An 18,070-nucleotide genomic window follows, 5' to 3' on the forward strand; every position below is an offset into this window, starting at 1 on the left:
GAGTGCTGGAGCAGGGGAGTATGGTGCTAGTTACCTGCCAGGGAGCTGGGAGATGAAAGACCAGATGGAATATTTCCTCCTTGCTGTACCATGCTATGCCATGCCATTCCACAGGACTGTTGGAGCTGGGGGATGCTGAGGTAGTTGCTTCTTCAGAGATCAATTTTCAGACCCTCAAACTGTTACAAGGTCCATCCAAGTCAGTTCCTCTGGCCTAAACTAAAGGTGTATACACCAGAAGTGCTCAGGAGCAACACATAGCAGTAGGTGTGCCCCAGGGCGGGCTTTGCTTGTAAAAAAAGAAAAACAAAACCCATCCTGTTTCTGTACACCCAGCAGGGCACAGCAAGTGACTTGCAGAGTCATGAAATCATGGAATAATTTGGGTTGGAAGGGGCCATTGAAGGTCATCTAGCCCAACACCCCTGCAATGAGTAGAGACATCTGGAGCTAGATCAGGTTGCTCAAACCCTGGGCCAACCTTGCAAGTCCCAGAGAAGCCATGACTGCTCTGCCCTATGTGTCACAGGAAACAAGAGGACAAAGTGGGGGTATTTGGAATATTTAATCTTAAAATGTTGTAGTAATACAAGTATCATTTCAAAGCATACATGTGTTCAGGTAACATACCTTGTGTTCATGTGTCATATTATTTGTATAGTCTGGTTCTGAGCAAAAGTTGCCAAATGGTATTAGAGCAGTTGTTTTTAGATTTGGGACTGTCTTTTTAAAAAAAAAAAAAAATAGCAATTATTATACTGGATTGTTTTGTAGAAGAAAAATGCATTTAGGCTTAAAGGCTTGAGTAGGATTTAGCTGCTGTGCACTGCACTAAATTCCCCTCGATGCCTTTGCAATAGATTAAATAGATGTTATGTTGCCTCGGTGAGGAGGGATTCTTTGCTACAGCAATGGTGGCAGGAACAACTGACTTTTAAGAAATTATTTTCATTTTGGCTTTCCTCCCTCTCAGGTAAACTGTCTCTGGAAGAGTTCATCAAAGGTGCCAAGAGCGATCCCTCCATCGTGCGGTTGTTACAGTGCGACCCCAGTAGCGCGAGTCAATTCTGATAAAAGCGGACAGTGTGCTCAGAGAATCTCGGCTTGTGTCCTTCAAGCTTTGCTCGCAAACGGATGCCTTCTCAACCATCCCTCCACACTTTGCGGAAAGATCCCGTTGCCAGTTTGTGTGTGTGTGTGTGTCCGAGCGAACAGCCCTCGCTTCCCCCACTAACACCAGTGCAGTTCTCCTGCGGCAGCTCCGTTTCTGCTTCCATGTAATGTTACGATTCACTCTGCACATTTTAAACATTAATCGAAAGGTATGTTTACATGCAGCTACGAGAGAGTTCAATGGCTGGTGAGATACCACTTCACTTAATCCGTGAGAAAGGTGATGTTCCCGTAGTTCCCAAGAAGATGGTAGGTAGGACTTTTACCCAGAATAGCAGATGGTAGATAATTTATTTTGCTTTAGAAATTACTATGTTGAAAAAAGCAAAAGCAAAAAAAAAAAAGTGGACTGAATGGAGTAGAAAGTTAAAAAAAAAAAAAAAAAAAAAAACCAAAAAACACCAAAACAAAAAAAAAAAAAAAAAAAAAAGCAGCTTTCCTGGGCATGGTTCCAATTTTCTTTTTGAGGAAAATTGCTTGCACTTATCTAATGGTCTTTACTTTCTTTTAATATATATATAAATTATATATATATGGTGAAGTAAAATTTTAAATATTTAGGTCATCTATTTAAGGCATAAAATAGAATTCAAGCTTTGTTTCTTCTAGTTGTCTGTGATTTATTCAAATCTTGGAGATTGTTTTTTTTGTGATATTTATGCATTAGCAAATTGCTGTTCCAAAAAAAATGCATGACTAGCAGTTTGTGGTTATTTCACTCTGTTTAATTCCTGAATGCAAATATTTGTTCATTTTTACTGTCAGTCATTCCAGCATTACTGTATTAACAAAAGACCTGAAAGGAGTTCATCCTCATTTTGTATTTCTCAGTGGAGTCCTACTTTCTGGTGGTTGCTGCGTTAAATGGCTTTTGAGTGCCCTGAGGTGATGTGACTGGCACTGCTGTTCTCGACTTGGCTACACCTCCTCCCTTTTGCTGTCGATATGTTAATAGTCTTGTGCATTCCAGTGTTATTTAATATCTGCCTAATGCCAAGAAATATTAATTGAAATAAAAGACTACTTTTCTTGTCACTGCCTGTTTTGGTCTAAGCCATGCACCAAGTTCCTAGCATAAGGTATTTGGGGAAGGGCAAGAATGGCTCCCTGCACATCTCCCAGTCTTGTTGGAGACACGTTGCCTTTTATGTACATAAGGATTTTGGGAGCCAGCTGTTGTGACTGGGTTAACACAGTGGTGTTGGTGCCTGTGGGATCCAGCTCCATCCCCAGCTGAATCCAGGGTTAAGATAGCAGGAAGGAATTTCTGCTGGATGCAGAGCAACTCAAGGCAATGAAGGGAAAGCTGCTGCCCCTGCTGTGTGACCACAGCTTTACAAAATAAAACTCCTGTCAGGTACCAGGTACTTGCTGTTGGACTAACATTTGACCTTGGTAGCATGGGAAGCAGTTTTCTCCACATTCATCAGGTCTGCAAGTAGCTGCATAAGCCTGCCCTCTCTGCAAAATAAAGTATCAAAAAATTATTTGTCCTGAAGTTAATGCTGAGCATGTAATGAAAGAAGGGATTTTTGCTCTGCAGAATGTTCTAGTAGTGGTCACGTGATAATACTTTAATATTAAAAGAAAAAGAGAGAAATGTTTGCAATATCCAAGTGGAAATATGTTGGTCTACAATACAAACTTGTGTCAGTGCTGCCAAGCAAAAGAGTATGTTCATTTTTTTTCCCCTGGAAATTCAAATTTGAACAATTAAACCAAAGTCCATTCAACCACAACACCCTGCTGATGAGGCAACCCTGAAAGGATGTTAATCAGAAGCTTGCCTGCTTTCCCAGGGCGAGCCCAGTAAAAAAGCCCAACTATTAAAAAAGACATAATTCCATGGTTGCTGATAGTCTGTCTCCAGCCTGCTTGTGTTCATGCTGTCAGTCAGCAGAACATGCTGGGGTGTTAGATATGCTGCAGGTGTTCTTACACTGACGACTCTTCTTGCATGGGCTGGGTGCAAAAGCAGCTGTTTGGATGTGAATTGGCCACCATGGGCTTTATCATTTCTGTATCATTCTGAGAGTGTGAAAAAATGTCTTTGACCTTGTCCTGGAATGGTACCTCTGAGGTGGACCGCAACATTTGAATCTTGTTTGTGCATTCTTAAAATGAGTCTTGCATATCTTCAGCCAAGCATTGCATGATATCTTGGGTACCAAAGAGGTAAAAACTATTTTGCTGTAGCATTCATAAATGCAGCAGTTCTTCTGTCATCATTCATTGGCTCCTCTAAGTGGAAATATTACTGCCTTTTCCTGGCATCTCACTCCTGGTTTACTTTGCTGTCTGCAGCAAAAAGCAAGTTTAAGTAGTTTAACAAAGCCCAAACTCTTCTCATTTGGGGGAAAAAAATCTCCTTACAGAAGCTTATTTTGACCTTGTTTTTGCAGAAAGAAAATGAAAGAATCTAAATTTTACAGGTTAGAAAGTTCCCATTTCTTTAATGTTACATTTTTTTCTCTGAAGTGGGCCAAGGTATCCATGATGGAATTTGCTGCCTGCCACGATCTGACAAGCCCCATGCAGCCCTGTGCAGACACTGGGATTGTGTCCTGCTTCATCAGACCCAATTTCTTCCATCTTTCCCTTTGCCTCTTTAAACTTCCCAATCCCAGATTTAGGTTTTTGTCAGTTTTCCCTCACTGTTTTCATAGCTTTTAAGAAGTTTCTTCTTTTCAGGGCAAGATGATTTCATTTCAGACTGGAACAAATTATTTAAGATGCTCCCAGCTTGCATTTTGGGAAGAAGTGAAGGAAGATACCCAGGAAAGGTGGTCATGCATGGCATCCCAGGGAAAATGAGAGATGCTCTGAAGCCCAACCAGGCTGAGCTTTTCAAAGGTGGCTTCTGATATGGGGAACCTTTTAATTAAAAGGCCAGCTAAGTACTGGAAAGGGTTTTATCTGCTGCTGCCAAGCAGCTCTCTTAAAATCAGACCTGCTTCAGAGGCTGAGGTTGTGCATCCACAGTTACTGGGTAACTTTGATCATCTTGGCTGTGCTTGAGCAGCTCCTCAGAGGATGTCTCTGCTTTCCTGACTGGTAACGAGGACTCAGAGGGGAGAACAATTTCCAGCCTCCTTCTCCAGGATGATCATTTGCATGTTGATACAAGCAGAGTTAAAAGCCAGTGGAGAAATCAATGAAAAGATAAGAGAGTTTTACTGCTTGCTGGGCTCCCAGGAATGTCTTTCATAGAGGGACTATTGTGTAGAGGGGTTAATCATTTGGAAAATGAAGTCCAGGTGATTAATAGAAAACTTCAACTTGTTAAGTGGCTGAAGTGTTTTTGTGAATTGTATTTTTAGTCAAAAATGGAGTCAAGCTTAGCAAAAGTAGTTTAGCACAAAAAAAATCTCACCACCGTGTCCATTTTTACTTCACTTTAATAACCTGTGTGATTATTTTCTCACCATGGAGATACCTAACACTCTGAAAGCTCTGGCTAATTACTACATAAATTCAGGCTTTTCTGTATGAATTGCAGGTCTTGTTAAGCTAATTCAGAATTATCTATTGCCTTTCAGATAAAGTCTGTCTGGTTGCAGCCTAACTCCAGCATGGTTGAGAGGTGCTTGGGTCCAGTCTTAGGTGTCTCGCTTGCCAAGTTTGAATTGGCCCTTTGTTTTTAAATCAGGCTCTTTGCAATGTATTTTTATCATTAGCCTCTGAGTAATAAACTCCTGTGAAGAACAGTGTGAACATTTCTGCAAGTACGGGGCAGATGGTCTCCATGGATAGTCCTCGATCCATTATGCAGGGCTCTATTCATATTTAAAGGTTAGGAACAGCCATTGACTTTAATGGTCTAGTGGGCAGACTGGCATTTTGAGCTCCCTGTGCTGAACCATGGCAGATACTGTGCTGATGAACCTGATAATTGCTGTTATCTCTTTTGTGAGGAGAGATGCTTTATTGAAAAGAAGGAAAAGGGTGGGAGAGGAAAGCAGAGCATCTCTCTGTGTAGGAGCTTTGGATTCATGCCTGCATCGCTGGGAGCAGTGTGCCTGCAAGCAGACCTTACCTGTTGGCCATTGTGGTGGTTTGGAGGTGGACACACTTCTGAACATTCTCATGTTCATTGTGGCTAAAGTGCATCATCAGAGGGTCAGGTTAATCCCAGGCTTTCAGCCTTGTCACACGAGTCAGAAACCACTGCCAGAAGTGTCATGGCAGCTGCCTGGTGTCTTTGGGGACAGACAGGCAAGGTCACGACCACCAGTTGGCTGGGTTATTTTAAGAGCTAGCTGGCTCTTCCTGGTGGAGGAACAATTTATCGCAACAAAATCTGTATTGATTGGGCTGTCACTAGAGGGAATTGTCTCTCACATGAAGGTGAGAAGCAGGATCCCTTCCTTGCTCCTCTCCATGCACATTCCCACACCTTGGTGTTTGGTATTGCTGGGGCCTGGGGGGGTCATGCTCAGCTCCCTCAAACCCTCCATGCCTGTGGACTGTAGCTTTGAATACATCTTTAGTGTCGTCTTTACCTGGCACTGGGAGCTGCATCACTCAAACCTCTGGGCACTGCCAGCTCACAGCTGTGCTCCCAGGGCACCCACCCCAGCATTTTTTTCACCTTTCCAAAACAATGCAACTCTTTTGCCTAGCACTTTGGCCACTTCCTTTTCCTTAACTTTTTTTTTTCTTTGCGTAAACTGTTCCATGCAGCAGTATGGGAACTTAGTGCAGAATGTGTGTCACACTCTAAAATCCAAGTTGGTCGCAGATACATTACCGCAAATATGACAAATTACATGCTGGGTGAAATTTGCCTCTGCAGTGTCACCCATTCTGCAGGAAATGAGGCATAAGCAAGGGAGTCTGTTTTTCCCTGGCACTTGGCTGTGCCTTCTCTTTCCCAGCACTGGGGTTGGGGTTGCACTGCAGCAGAGAACAGGAGCAGGGACAAGTCCTGCCTAAGCATGCCATCGTGTCAAAGTCACGCACAACATAAACTTCCATTGTTTTTCCCAGGTCAGGACACAAACACCTTTCCAGTCACTCTTCGCATTTTGCTTTTTAGTTTCCAGATAAGTACTATCCTTAAAGTTTAGTGTGGGTATATATACATTGAGACGGGATTAAATCCAGATTTTCTTCAGCAACATGTGGAGAAAAGTAGCCTGAGAGGAGGCCATATTGCTTTCTACAACTACCTGAAAGGAGGTTGTAGCCAGGTGGGGATGACTAACAAGTAAGGATGAGAGGAAATGGCCTCAAGTTGCACCAGGGGATGCTTAGGAATATTAGGAAAAAATTCTTCACTGAAAAGGTAATCAAGCATTGGAACAGAGTGCCCAGGGAAGTGATTGAGTCATCATCCCTGGAGATATTTAAAGATGTGTAGATGTGTAGATGGTTTACTGGTGGACTCTATGACCTTACAGGTCTTTTCCAACCTAAATGATTGCATAATTCTGTGACTGTGCTGTGGCTCTGCATGGTTCTGCTTCAGTCATTCCTCGCTCCGAAGAGTAGCCAGGTATTTTTTCTGTATTAAAGCACCTCTAATCTTTCCTTTACTTGTTTGCACGAGAGGAAGATGCAAACTGCTATGTCCCACTGGTGTCTCCATTGTGGGTACATGCAAGAAGAAACACCTTGTTCCTCCCATGTGGGGTTTGGGTTGTAATCAGTACTGTGCTGAGCCTGCACCAGCGGTTGTGAACTCCAAAGGAGGTATCTGGCAGGCAGCCTCTCCCTTTCATCTCTGCAGGACCCTTGTTCCTGCTTCTAAGAACTGTTCTACTGCATCTTTGAACTTTCCTACTGCATCTTGACCATGGTGGTGGCTGCAGGGACAGCCCATCCCACACTTTCTGCACGTAGCCATGAGACTGCACTGGAGATCTGTGGAGCAGGGCTGGGGTGTTCCTCGCCCAGGTCTTAAACTAAACATGAATAATGGGCAATAAGAGAAATCAGGTTTGTTCGAAGAAACACTGAGATGCCCATGCTCAGATGCTCTCCTCTTCTGGAGAAACAGAACTGGATTAGGGAGAAACAGAGCTGGTACAGATAATCCTCTGCCTGAAGCTGGAATTTTTCTTCCATTTGGGTTGTTCGAGAGCAAGATATCTTTGTGAATGGTTTTTACAAGTGTTTTGGGAGCAGCCAGGGGAAATGCCATGTGCTGAGCATCACAGCATGGAGCTGGGAGTGTCACCCTCCTGGGGACACTGAGCCCTCACTTGCTGCAGCTCGTAAGAGCAGCAGGCTTCCCATCTCCAGCTCCCTCTGGATTGCTCTGTGGGAGTTTTGGCTTCCCTGCTCTGGTGCAAAGGTTCAGTTGCAAAGCAGGGGTGGGAGAAGAGACCCCTCCTCCCACCAGACCCAGCTGGTGTGAACAAACATCCCACTCCTGGGGCTGCAGCAATGACTGAACATGTGTTTTTCCTCTTCATTCTTTTCTTTAATATTTTCCTGGACCCTTTTCAGGGCAAATTCTACTGCTGAGCAGATGCCATGGCAGTAGGCACAGTGCTGGCAGCTGGTTCCTCAGGGAAAAGGTGAGTGCATTGACTGTGCCTTAATATGCCATTAATGATCAGGAACAAAATACAAACATTACAGACGCTTTCCTCAGAGAAAATAAAATAAACTCAACTAATTTAGATGTTAGTGTTGCACAGCCATGGTTATTCCTTTGCTGCTTTCCTTATGAATTATTAGTACATGCGAGGCTCACGACAAGCAGGTTTGATGCCTGCCAAAGGACACGGGCAGTGCCATTACATGTGTCTGGTGACCAGGGAGCAGGGCTGCCTGCATGCTGTGGACAGTGCTGGTGTTTGAAATGGGTTTCAGGTGCCAGGGTTTACTCCTCACTGCACCATCCTCCATCTCACCTGCATCATAGGCAGTGATGCCTGAGGGAGCTCCAGCTGCCAGACACCCTGACCGCTCTGGAGAAACATGATCTTAGGGGAAACTGGCTTTCATAGCCTTGCTGTGCCCCACCTGGGTAACACTGGGGGCTAAAGTTAATCGTCTGTAAAAGAAGAACTTCACTTTTAAGCAGAAGTGGCTTAAGTCAGCTTTAAAAACAGCTGTTGAACCCTTCTGAATTACTTGGCAGGGAATTCCACATCCACTTCTCACTGAGCTGCTAGTGCTTCAGGCATGTCCCACCAGTCCCCTGTGGGAACTGCTGACAGCTGCAGCATATAGCAGGGCTCCTCAAGCCCCCTCTGGGACTCCAGCTGTCCCATGAGGATCCCAATATCTTTTGGCATCATGGGCCACATTGCTGAAACTGTCAGGACTGCTCACCTGATGAAACTCACCAACTCCAAGTCTGCTCAGACCTTTAATAACTGCCAGCTAGAAACTGAGTGAGGGGAAAAAAAAAAAAAAAGTATTTTCCCTTTTTTCCTTTGAGTGTGATGCTTTCCTGGGGTGCCTGTGAGGGAGATGCTGGCCACCCTGGCTGTACCTCCATGTAGCCCCTCCTGTGCTCACCACATAGTATCTAGATGATGCTCTCCATACAGCAGGGGCCAAGGCCACCTCAGTTGCAATGACAACACAAAAAAAGAAGCCAGGAGTTGAATTTTTTTTGCTTTCTAAGTAAAACAACTGGCTTGAGACCTTACTTTCTATTTTGGGTGATGCTCACCTTCTCTGCACAGTTCACAACATCCACACTGAGCAGGATGCCTGAAAGCAACAAAACATCCCTGCCCAGCAGCATGAGTGCAACCATGCATGGGATGGTCTGGTGACCAAGGCAGTGGAAGGAATCTAAGTCTTCTCTTTCTCTTCTCCGTTCTAGCAATTGTCTGGCAAAGCTACTCTCAAGGCACTTGTGCTTTGCACTCCCCTGCATTTTTTTGATGGAATTTGGTAGAATACAAGGAAAAGGCCAAATAGGACTGTGAAGGACAATTATGATGAATTTCCATATTCTGGTAGCTGATTCTCAAAATAAAGCTCACAGCACCAAGCCTGACAGTTCAAGAAGTGTTTGGACAATGCTGTCAAGCACATGGAGTGAGTCTTGGGAATGGTCCTATGCAAGGCCAAGAGTTGGACTTAAGAATCCTTGTGGGTCCCTTCCAATTCAGGATATTCTGTGATTCTACTATCAACCAGCAGGTTTGTGCTGTTTCTTGCATTTACACCATCGTTCTTCTAATCTTAGTTCCTTCTGTGCCAGCTGCCTTTGTTAGGCTTCTTCCACCCAGCCAGAAATTTCAGTGCTCTTATGTGGCATGTGTTTTTAAACTTCCTTTTCATGCTTGAGCCAGCACCAATTGACAGTAACTCTCCCAGCAGTCCATGCTTGCTTGCTTTGGGTGTCCCACAAATCCCAGCAAGCCACCTTGCAGCTGAACTTGTGGGCAGGCAGCAGTCACGGGTGGCAAGGGGACTTTCTTGAAAATGTCCATCAGCTGATGCCACCAGCAGTGCATGAAGCTGAAGGCACTGACAGTGTGGTTCTTTACTGCACTGTTTGTACTCACAAGCACTTTCCTAAGGATAAAGCAAAATGTCCTGCCTTTGGGGTTGCCTTGTTCTTCCCTAGAATGAGCAAATCCCACCTCTGTCCTGAAATCTGAGTCAGTTCAAGATTTTCACCTTCATCAGCAGCACAGTTCTGTCTTAAAGGCTTTTTCTGAAGCTAGAGTGCTGAAGTTGCATTTCTTCCTCAGTAATGTGATTTAAATCACCCTTCAATCACTAGTCATTTCCTCACCTTGTGGCAATAAAGACAAGTTAGCCACTTAAATAAGAGAAACATTCTTCTAGGAAAGTGGTTCAATTTGGAGTGGGTTTTTGAGAAGCAACTGCCAAGCTTGGATCTGTTGGTTTCTCTGCCATGAGTGTATGGAGGAAAGGGACACATGCAGGAAAAATGGCATGATTCCCATATTGTGCACGACAACAATGCAGAAGGAAAGAGTTTCTGAGTGCTGTAGGGGGGTGCTACCTGAGCACTATAGTCATCCCTGCCTGCATTCTCTCTTCACCTGCACCAGAAGCTCATGGACACTGGGATTTTTCTGGGTGGCCCAGCACCCACGGAAAGTCAGAGATTTCAGTGCTTAATCAAGCCTTGAAAGGTGAGGGAGTGTGTCCCAGTGATGGTATGTAGCCACACACATCATTGAACAGCAATGAGATTTACCCTCCAGCTTGCCTCCAGGTCATGTCTTTTCCTTAAAAATAGGGGGAAATGATTTTTAATATTAAAAAAGAGTGATGTTGGGAGGTATTAAGACCCAGCTGCAATGGATGGCATGGTGGGCTTGCCACTGGAAACAAAGCTTGAAGTTCACTTGCTCTGCTCATGGGATTGAGAGGATTATTGGTACTTCAGAGAATGGACCACAGCCTTACCATGCTAGCTAGCCATCTTGGATGATTAATTAGTAATTTGCAATGAGCTGGAGCTCACAGGCATGGCTTGTTTTGTCCTGGAAGATGATGGAGTTGTACAGTGAGTACCTGAGTGAGCTGGGGTTTCATACAGGTGAGAGGAGCTGAAGTGAATTTATTTGACCCAGGTAGGTTTTTACCTTTATCCATGTACCTTAAAGTAGCAAGGGTTTTGTGTTTTTTTTTTTTTTGTTTTTTTTTTTTTTTTTGTTTTGTTTTGTTTTTGTTTTTGTTTTTGTTTTTGTTTTTTTTTTTTTCCATCCCAGAATAGTGATATTTTACTCCTTTATGCCACCAGCATGGTGGTGAGAAGCCAAGCTGTTTAATTTCTTTTCCTTAACAAAAGTTTCAACCACTGCTGTGGGTGACAGTGACCCAGGCTGAGGAGCTGCTGCCACCTGAAATGCCACGGGAAAGGCTTTCCAGCAGCCTGCTAAAATGAACAGAAATAAATTGCTTGGATCAGGTGGTGGCCACCTGAGTGCACCCAAAGAACAGAAGGGTGAGAATGTAACCTCTTTCTTAAATCAGCCTCCAGCAAACACAATACCGAATTATTAGCGGGTTTTTTTTAAATCAGTCCAGGGCATGGTGTAAGGAATTCCATATCAGTAAGCCTCATGTCTGGGCCAGAAAAAAATCTGTAGAAACTACAGCAAAGTACAGGCATTGCAGATGCTAGGATAAATGTGATGTATATAGGGAAGAGATAAAATGAGCTCCTACAAATGTAAGTTGTCCCTGATAAATCTGTGATCTCTGCAGGAATTAAGAGGTAGCACATTCTTAAATTGTCTGAAAAGGGCAGGAGGGATGGATGAATGGATGGATAAATATAAATAAATTTACTGGTAATACAGAATTTTTTGGGATCATTAGGGATTAGGCAAAATATTACAGAAGTTTTTCTCCATATCGATTTTAAGGCAGCAAAGCTACTACCCATTAGCTAAAGCTTAATTGTCTAATATTAACAAAAAAAAAATAGGGATCTAAAAAATAGTAGTTCTAACCATTCATGTACTTTGAGGTCAAAATTTAAATGGTATTGGGGTCACTTTGGCTAGAGGACTGAAAATATCAGCTCAGTGCTCACCTTAAAAGAAAAAGAAGCTTTTGGAGAGCCTTACAGTTTAGGATGTTACTGACCTGGGCAAAATTCTTCCCTGGGCATTGCACTCATCATATGGGGTTACACAGGCCTCTAGGACCCGCCACCCCTGCTCTGGCACAGCATGTCCCCTCTGTGCAGCCTGTGTGCCCATGTTTCTGTGCCCTTAGCTCTTTGCTTGACAATTTAAACTGTCTACATGGCAGCTGGTACCTGGCTAAATCACGTACAGTGTCAGCCATAGCCGTGCAGAGCAGTGGCAAGAGGCTTCCCAGCTGCCTAATGCAGGCAGGGAACATTTTGATGAGCCCCTCTTGACCCCACAGCTAATGCAGGCCAGCAAATCTGCCTCGGTAATTTGTGTACCAGGCTTGTACCTTTGGCCTGAGGCTGGAGACGATGTTAAACATCTGCTGCTGGACTCCTGAGGGTGACGTCAATACTCTTTTGTCCTAAGTCTGGTACCAGCTCAGCTGCACCCATTTCTCCCAAAGATAAATTGTACTTTATTTTGCGGTATTCTGTCACAGGACAGGAAAAAACCTCATTAAGTACCAGCAATTCAGCACTTTACACTCATAGTGTAATAAATTACTCATAGTAATAAATAATGACCAGGGTAGCTTTTTTCTTTTTCCCTTTTCAATTTTCTTTCCTTTCTTCATTTCTGCCCATGCACAGGCTCTCAGGAAGGATAGAGGATGTCAGAGGATGGTTGCAGAGTGTCCCTGTGAATTACTGGGGATAGTATCAATAAGCAGGACAGCAGAGATGTGCTCTGGTATTCTCTGTCCTAGCAGGGTGATTCTCTGCAGAACACAACAGCAGTGGGAGAAACTCAGGGCCTCTCCCAGGGCATGTCTTGGGGTGAATCCAAGGGCACACCCAGATCATGCTGTCCAGCCCTGGGTAAGGGGTGACCTCCACCTCCCACACCAATAGGCACTGTAAGACATCTGTCTCCAGCCTTCCTTGAGCCATGGCATGCTTGTCTGGTCAGGAGTGCAGGGAGCTGGGCACAGCTGGCCTCATCTCCTGCAGAGATTTTTAGTGGACCCTCACTATTACCAGCAGGCCCTTATCTCTCATTGTCTGCAGACACTTCAGGGAGTCTCTGTTGTGTCCCACAAACCCCTGGACTTGGTGGAATTGGGCAGAAGAATGCTGGGAGCTGCTGGCAGCCCACCTGGAGGGATGTACCCTGGCCAGGGTGTACTGGGCCCCTCTGCTCTGACCTCTTCCCTCCCCACCGCTTTGCTCGAGCTCAAAAGCCAAAGATCCAAGGAGTTATGTTTCCCTTGCAAGCCCTGTTTCCCTCTCAGCTTGCCTCAGTGCCAGTCAATTTATTTGCTGGTAAAAAAAGAAATTTCCTCTCTTCTCCCCGGAATGTAGCGCGCGGGCAGTAAGCAGGGCCTTGGGAAGGTCCCGGAGCTGAGGGCCCTGCGCTGGACGAGCCGCCGGCAGCGGCCAGGCCCGCGGGTTCGGGCGGATAGCGCGGGCTGCTGCTGCCATCTAGCCACGGTGCGGCTCAGGCCTCACCCACGCCGCCTCCTTCGGCTACGTTCTGCCCACATTACTGCTTTTCTGCGGCTTTCCTCTTCTGAGCCAACAAGAGAAGGTATCTTTCAAGGTCTCTTCGTCTAGCCCACCCTTTCCAAGAGTGAAGCCGTAGCGGGTGCAGGGCCGGGCCGTGCCTGTGGCTCTGCTCCCCACAGGCTCTGTGCCCCGCATCCTTCCTCCCTGAGATTCACCCAGGGAAGGATCCCCCGTAGTCTGGTGCTGGCACGGTTATTGGATCCAGCTGCTCCCCCACTGCCTGTCCTAAGGACACCATCAGTGTCCTAAACATGAGGCTGGGAATGGGTCTCAGCTTTTGAAGCCGTTTGCTCCCTGCAATGCCTGTAGCTCTCTCAGGAGAAGCAGACAGCGATCAGCACATTCATCTGGGGGCACAGGAAAACTGCTTTAGGAAGGTGAGAGGCCACCTTATAAGGGTCAGGGCTCCTGGGTGAGGAATCTTCATGCAATGGAGCAGGATGAGATTCTTCCCTTTGTTCCAACAGTGACACCGTGTCTTTGGTTTAACATCCTTTACCAGCTCTTCCCTGCTAGGTGGTTTGGTTTGGTTTGTTTTTTTTTTATGAGGCAGGAGTGGATCTTCTCCCTTCAGCAGCTCCTCAGGCTGCTGCCCAGTTTAGATCCATTTTAGCAGTGGAGCACAAGCCCTCACCAAGCAGAGCCCCATAGAGGGGCAGGCAGCCAAGGAGCCGGTAGTGTCCGCAAAGCCCATTGTTGAATTGGGAATTGTGCTGCAGGGCTCATCCTCGTGGCACTGCCTGACCCACTATGGAGCAGGGTGATGACAACCACACTAGGATTGGAAGGGACTTCAGGAGGTCTTTAGCCCAGGCTCCTGCTCCAAGCAGGATCAATTGCAAGGTCAGGCCTGGGCTGCTCAAGCCCTAGATCTGTCAGGTCTCAAAAGTCTCCAGAGATGGAGCCTGGCAAACTCCACTAGTCCTGGCTGTCCTCATGAATCAAATTTGTCCTTGCATCCAGCCCAGCTCCCAGGTGTCATCTTGTGTCCATTGACATTTGACATCAGCAATCCTGCAAAACTGCTCTGCAGAAGGTGGCACAAATCAGTTCCATGCACTTACTCAAACCGCCCCCCAAAACTCTGACAACAGCAAACCTAAATTAACCCCAAGAGAGTTGAGGGGAAAAAAAATCACAGAAATAGCTGCTGAAAAGCCAAGCCTCAGACTGGGCTCCAAGAAATAAAACTGGAAGCTGATAGGACATTTGAGGTAACAGCCTTAATAAGTAATTAAAGAAAGCCGATATTTTTGAAGTTTTCTGTGTATTAAAACCCTCAAATCTGCTGTTCCCCATCTCTGATTGAATGGGATGAGAGCTTTGGTTGGGGTTTTTTTGAGCTGTGCAATAGCTTAATTACTACTTTGTACATACTTCTTCTTTGTACTTTCTTATTTGCATTCGTTCACTCTAATAACATCTCACTTATGCTGTGGTCTAACATCGGGAGTGTGGGATTCCTTTGAAAGCTTTCCATTTTGCTCCTTTCCTCCTCCTTCCCTGCCTCTCACCGACAGTTTCTTGGATGCATTGTTTTTTTTGAGCTGAGCTCCATCTTGTGGGCTTTTTCGTGGCTAATTAGTCACCACATCCTTATCTCTGGGAGGATCTCCCTTGGCTCGGTTCACAGGAACACCTCCCTGCTTTGCTTGCGGTCAGGTATAATCATAGAATCAGTCAGAGTTAGAGAATGGCTTGGGTTGGAAGGGACCCTTAAAGACCAGCTAGTCCCAACACCCTGCCCCTGGAACAGACATCTTTCCACTAGACCAGGCTGCCCAAACCCACTGGGAAATGAAATCCAGATGGCAGGTGAGTCCCACAGTACCTGACTTGTGAGGAGTTTGGGAGCCATTACGGTGGGGTGCAAGAGAAATCTCCCTCCCCTGAATCGGCAGTTTCTGGCAAGTTGGATTTTCTTTTGCTTTTCACTTCAGTCAGATGCTTTAATTGTTTAATGCATGCTTTGACTGCAGAAGAGTGGGACAACCATTGCTGAGAAATACTTATTGAGCTGTTACAGTGAAATGCTGTTGCTGCTGATGAGCTATGGCTAACAGCAAGTAAATGGAGTTCTTAAGCAGGATTTTTTTTTTTTTAATTTAACAGTGCAATAGTTTATTTTCTTCTTATCATCACAGTTAGGGCAGCAGCACTTCTGTTCTTACTCAAAACTGCATCCATGTTATCCTGTGCTTTGCATGATCACCAGTATCTTTTTTCCAGAGAGTGAGCTCAGTAGCCAGATATAAAAGGTGATGCTTAAACCAGCTGAATGTCCAAATCCTGTTCTCACATGGTAGGGAGCTGCTGTCTCAGGGTAGGTTAAATAATACCTGTAAAGTGTTTTGGGAATTCTTTGTACTGAGCTGCTATGGCTTTCTCAGCTCCTTGCTGAGAAACTCAGTGCTGGCTGAGTTCTCAAGGTACTCTGAGCCTCCTCATCCCTAGCAATGGTAGTGTTGGTAGCAACCCCGCTGGGAGCACTGGGCTCTTTATCCCTGTTCTGAAAGTGTCTCTGCCTTTCTCTCCCTTGCTGTCTTCTGGCTGCTCCCTGGACTGGGACATGGCCATAGCTCTGTACCACAAAAGCAGGGCAAACCAATTAGTCCTTTGCAAAGCACTTCAAGAGCATGAACTGAAGAGACTGTAACTGGAAGGCACTTCTTTTTTGTGGGAATACTGTGGGTAAGACTGGGACCAGCTCCCTAAAATGACAGAAAAAGAAGGGATTGGATTCAGCATGCTAACGCTTTTGTCTTCAGGCAAAGACTAATAACACATAGAGAAAAATTGTTGCTGTGGTGTAAGCATCAAGAAACACATGCAAATAAGGGCCTAATATTTACTGGACTGTAGCTGTACTTCTAAGGCTACATGGACACACAAGACTGCAGTGTGCTCCCTTTGGGGAGCTCCCTTAATTTGCCAGTGATTTCCCTGTAGTTTGTGGCTTCTCCATGCTGAAGTGGAGGGGACTCAAGGGGCCATTGCTGTTCATGCCCAAAGTGCTCACCTTCACCCTCAGACTCACTGTGCAAAGGGCAACATCATCTCAGTGGCTGTGCCCCTCTGGGTGCACCATCAGCTTTCCAGAAGTGGCACCACCGTGGCTGAGTTGCTCTAAACACCTCCTGTACTGAGAACTACAAAACTGAAGAGCAAGAGAGAAGCTTTGCCAAAACCTAAGTCCCAGCCCCAATATATGCTCCCAACTCTCAATGTATTTTTAGGGTGGTCAAATACAGTGCTTTAAATTTGAATTGCAGGCATTTGTGACATGGGTACCGAAACCAGACCGTGGCCATGGAGATACCAACTGCCTTCAAACTATAAAGAAAATAAGGTGATGGAATCAAAACCAGGGACACCCTCCAAAGCAAGTCACTCTCCCTTCTTTTGGTACTGATTGGTGCCTCTTTCAAGAGAAATAATAATTATTGCAATGATTGATATTTTACTTTTTGTTAATTAAATAACATTAATCTAAGCTCCTCTTGCAATACTTGTGGATAATGATTTTTTTTTTTTTTTACTTTTTTTTGTGGAAGAGAGTTGGCTTCGATCTGGAAATCTTACTGCAAATTGATGCTGTCTTCAGCTATAAAACACCTATTTAAAGGATAGTCGTTTCTAGGGGTGAGGTCTGTGGCAGAAGAGCTCACACCAGCTCCAGGTTTGTTTCTGCTCCTGCAGGTGGAGTCATGGGGTTCCTGCTCAGTTCTGTTCCAGCTCTGGGTTTCTCTGCTGGTGAAAGTAAGGTGATAGAATTGACTCTGCCATGGCAAATAGTCCACTGACACTTTGTCTTCAAAGCCTATGTGGCAGCCTAGACGACAGCAGCTTAAAAGGTAAAATGTGAGTTAAATGTCATGCAGTAAGATGAAGGTATCTGCCCCACGGCATGCTGCAATCAGCAACTTTCCCTTGTCCCTTCCTTCCTCTCATGCTGTGTCACTATTCTCCAATCTCTCTTAAAATATTTCAATCTTTGTTTTTCCATCCTCTGCATATAATTCCAGAGGAAAAGTGCTTCTCAGCTTTTTTTTGGTATATGAAACTACTTTTGCACCAAAGAATGTCAGCTAAACTCCAGTACAGGATATGTATGGCTATATGGGGACTAAACATGAAGTCTCAGCTAGACCTCAAGTTAGATCTCAAGTGTCTTCACTATTCAGAAAAGAGAAATGGGGTGATGAGAAGCCATCTCAGGCAGATGTCTTGGTATTTTCCTCAGATATTACTTTCTTTTTACACATGTGATCCCAAGTGAATTGACATCACCATTCCTGGTGCCAGCAAGTGGAGCGAGTACCAGGGACATTTGGAGCAGGGATGTCACAGCCCCTGCTAATGTGCCAGCAAAGCCCACAGTGAGACAGACAGAGCACCATACAGAGGTAAGGCTAGCAAGGAGCAAGCTGAAAGGCACAGGTTGTTCTTGGCTCCAACTTTAGTATTTGTCGAGCTAATTAAATCAGACAGATGCAGCTGATCTCAATTTTTCTGCCATGCAGCTCCTCCCTTCCTCCTATATCAGACAAGCTTGCCCCAGGGAGGAATAATTAAGATGTGCAGTTAGAACAACAGTATTTGATCAATAAACACAGCAAAACAGAGCAAAGGCTTTAATGTCCCAGAAGGCCATCAAGGGGAGGTTAAACGAAACCATATGAGTTCACTGCTTCCTTTGTCACATTGTTGCTGCCCCACATAGTCCTCACTCCAGACACCAGTAATAAACAAATTTCCCTACTGTGGATTATAGGGAATACCCTATGACCAAAT

At 45.1% G+C, this 18,070-nt stretch overlaps 1 protein-coding gene across 1 annotated transcript in view; it reads left to right on the forward strand.

The window, feature by feature from the left end:
- The window catches only part of HPCAL1 (hippocalcin like 1), a 64,598-nt gene extending 62,390 nt beyond the window's left edge, over positions 1–2,208 (forward strand). Inside the window, exon 5 of the mRNA XM_040060054.2 lies at positions 974–2,208. Within this exon, the coding sequence (XP_039915988.1) occupies positions 974–1,071 (98 nt within the window). The 3' untranslated portion in view covers positions 1,072–2,208. The remainder of the gene's footprint in view (positions 1–973) is intronic.
- Positions 2,209–18,070: the final 15,862 nt, after the last annotated feature.

Source organism: Hirundo rustica, chromosome 3 (assembly GCF_015227805.2).
Source record: "Hirundo rustica isolate bHirRus1 chromosome 3, bHirRus1.pri.v3, whole genome shotgun sequence".
NCBI classification, from domain to species: domain Eukaryota; kingdom Metazoa; phylum Chordata; class Aves; order Passeriformes; family Hirundinidae; genus Hirundo; species Hirundo rustica.